The sequence below is a fragment of the Alexandromys fortis genome, unplaced genomic scaffold, assembly GCF_014885135.2.
Source record: "Alexandromys fortis isolate MF-2015 unplaced genomic scaffold, M_Fortis_MF-2015_v1.1 scaffold_31, whole genome shotgun sequence".
Classification (NCBI taxonomy): Eukaryota; Metazoa; Chordata; class Mammalia; order Rodentia; family Cricetidae; genus Alexandromys; species Alexandromys fortis.
The window spans coordinates 12,602,970-12,606,224 of record NW_026067974.1 but is presented as its reverse complement, the minus strand read 5'-3'; the positions used below and the strand labels follow the sequence as shown (position 1 = coordinate 12,606,224).

At 51.8% G+C, this 3,255-nt stretch overlaps 1 protein-coding gene across 1 annotated transcript in view; it reads left to right on the top strand.

The window, feature by feature from the left end:
• Positions 1-2,850, top strand: part of Kcnh4 (potassium voltage-gated channel subfamily H member 4) — an 18,276-nt gene extending 15,426 nt beyond the window's left edge. The window contains exons 13-14 of the mRNA XM_050156874.1: positions 299-375; positions 2,455-2,850. Of these exons, the coding sequence (XP_050012831.1) occupies positions 299-375; positions 2,455-2,850 (473 nt within the window). The remainder of the gene's footprint in view (positions 1-298; positions 376-2,454) is intronic.
• Positions 2,851-3,255: the final 405 nt, after the last annotated feature.

Genomic DNA, 3,255 nt, shown 5'->3' with positions numbered 1-3,255 from the left:
AAAAAGTGAGTATGGCACTTTGGTAAGGTGATGTTCCAAGGTATAAAGGCATACCCAGAAGAGACACTGCAGTGTTTGGATGTCCACAAGCCCTGGGGGCTGGGGGGGCATGGAGGAAGAGCCAAGAGCCAAGGCTGGGCCTCAAAAATCAGATTCTCGGGTTGGTTTCCCCATCTCTCTGTCTCCAGAGCATTCTGTTCCTTGCTCCCTGCTGTCAGGCAACAGAGAGGAGTGGGGGGACTTGGGTCTTCAGGCTCCATGAACCCATCTGCATCTCTTTACCCTATTCTGCCTGCAGGCCCCAGGCCTAGCCGGGAACTGGCCACAGAGGCAGCAGAGGGGGTGAAGGAGAAGGTCTGCCGGCTGAACCAGGAGGTGGGTTTGCGCTGGCTCTTCCCTGCCAAGCCCAGAGAATATTGTCTTGGGGTCTGAGAGGAGCATGTCGTGTTGCGGAGCTAGCCAGAGTCTTGGGTTCCGTCAGTCACACTAGTTAAATGACCCTGGGCAAGTCCCACAGCCATGCTGGGCTTAGTTCCTCACCTAAAAGTTAGAAAAGTACTGTTGCTGGGTGGTGGTGGCACAGTTAATCCCAGTACTCCGGAGGAGGCAGAGGCCAAGCCTGGACTATAGAGTGGGTCGCAGGACAGCCAGGGCTACACAGAGAAATCCTGTCTCAAAAACAAAACAAACAAACAAAAACCCAGGAAAACAAAAACACACAAATAACAGATAATAGAAAACAGATAAATAGAAAAATAATATGTGCGAGACTAGAGTGTATGAATATCTCTGGTCCAGCCCCTCTGCATCTCAGGTATTCACTAACACCTCCTCCTCCCACAACTGAGTCTCTGTTTACAGCCTGGGACCATCCAACCAAGCGCCAAGCACCGCTGAGTCTGATGCTCAAGCCCTTTCTGTTTGTATCTTTACCCAGTCCTTGTGTTGTGGTGTGTGTGTGTTTTGAGGAAGGGTCAGTGGCTAGGGAAGCTGAGAGGCTTTTAAGCTTAGAGGACCTATGCCCATATGGGTGAATCTTGGCCAGGAAGCGCCCAGATTCTGTGTGCCTAGCATAGGTACCGCCTCTACTTATTTCCCAAGGGATTCTCAGTATTGTTGCCCGTAGCTACCGAGCCCAGCCCCTGGGAGTCACCTTCCCTCCATTCTGATAAACAGCAGGCAGCCAGAGCTGTGGCACCTGGACTCAAGCAGGGCCTAGAGCTATCTACAGTAAGGTTAAAGGCTAGCCTTGCTTCTGTGCACTGTCTCAGGCTGCCCTCTCCTCTAGGCCAGTGATTCCCATATCTGAGTATGAATCAGAACTACCCTTTAAAATACAGGTTCTGCTCGGCAGTAGTGGTGTATGCCTTTAATCCCAGCAGAGGCAGGCGGATCCCTGTGAGTTGAAGGCCAGCCTGGTCTACAAGAGCTAGTTCCAGGAAAAGTGCCGTGCCAAAGCTACTGAGAAACCCTGTCTTGAAAACAAACAAACAAACAAACAAATGAAATACAAGTTCCTAGGGCCTTAACTGGCTTGGAATGAATAGGGTGGGGCCAAGAACTCTGCATTCTTGACAAGTTTCTCTCTTACTAAAGTTTGAAAAACACTCCTGAAGAGACTTGAGCTTGTGTGATGGGCTAAGAACAAGGCTATTCTTCGTATTTTATAAAAGGGATAGGGAATCAAGTGTGGTGGCTTGTACCTGTAACCCCAGAACTTGGGAGATAGTGGCAAGGCAGATCAAGAGTTCAGGACCATTCTTGGTTATGTGGCAAGTTTGAGGCAAGCCTGAGCTATCTGAGACAGTCTCAGGAAGATGGCTGAACTGGTAAAGGTCTTGAGTTCTGATATCTCTTGCACACAAAAGGCAGGTTTGGTGGTGCACGCCTGTAACACTAGTGCTGGGGACAGGTATAGGCGGAGTTGGTCTAGCTGACTGGTGAGCTGTGGATTCAATGAGAGACTGTCTCCAAAACACAAAACAACAGCAAAAATAGAGAGAGTGATAAAAGGATGCTACCCAATGATGACCTCTGGCCTAGAGGGACACACACAAAATTAAATAGCTGGGCAGTGGTGGCACACGCCTTTAATCCAAGCACTAGGGAGGCAGAGGCAGGCGGATCTCTGTGAGTTCAAGGCCAGCCTGGTCTACAGAGCTAGTTTCCCCCAGGACAGCCAGGGCTGTTACACAGAGAAACCCTGTCTAGAAAAACCAAAAACCAAACAAACAAAAGTAAATAAAATAGAAAGAGAAGGGACAGCAGTGTCTGCTGCCGCAAAATCAAAACTGGGGCACTTTACCTGATGGCTGTTATAGCCCCTGCTCTTTCTTCCCATGTGACTGCAGGCAGAGAGTGGTTAGGGAATTTTGTAAACTGTACTGTAGGGGTGGGGAGTGAGCCTGGTTATGGTTATCGCATCCTTGAGACACTTTGCTACATTCCCAACAGATCTCCCGCCTCAATCAGGAAGTGTCTCAGCTGAGCAGAGAGCTGCGACAAGTGATGGGGCTCCTACAGGCCAGGCTGGGTCCCCCAAGTCACCCATCTGACTCAGCTTGGCCCCCAGACCTTCCTTGCCCCCACCAGAGGCCACCATGCATCTCTCCTCACCTGTCTGGACCGCCACCGGGTCTCCAGGATACTACACTCGCTGTGGTACACTGTCCAGCCAGTGTGGGCACCGTGGAGATAGGGGCCACCCCCTCAGAGCTGAGACCTTCCACGATGGCACCCTATCCCTCAGAACCTGAACTTCTCGGACCCTCTGCAGTGACAGAGGCTTCTCCCCTGACCCCAAGCCTCATGAGGCACAGCTTTCAGTCTGGGTCAGACACATTCCACTGACCCTGGCCTTGGGCCCAGGCCTGTCTGGGGTGGGTATTACGAACCTGCCATCCAGGGAGGAGCTGGGCTCCTGGGCCTCTTGCCTTGGGGTCAGCAGCCAACAGCTGGTCTGGTTGGCTCTGAATTCTCTGGACTTTTTAACAAAGAGTGGCCACATCTAACCCTGTTCCATTTTCTAAACCATCCCCCATCCTCCTCTTCCGTGAGGGGAGCCACCACCTGAGGCCATGGAATCCAGCAGGCATGAAATGGACTGTGGTGCCCTGCTGGCCTGGGCAGAGGAGATGTCCTACTTTCTTCCCAAGACTTGGAGGCAGGTATAGCCTGGGAACAGAAGAATGGTCAAGAGTAAGGATCTAGCCTGTGAATGAAAGCTGTGGCTGGACCATGCGGGGGGGGGGGGGG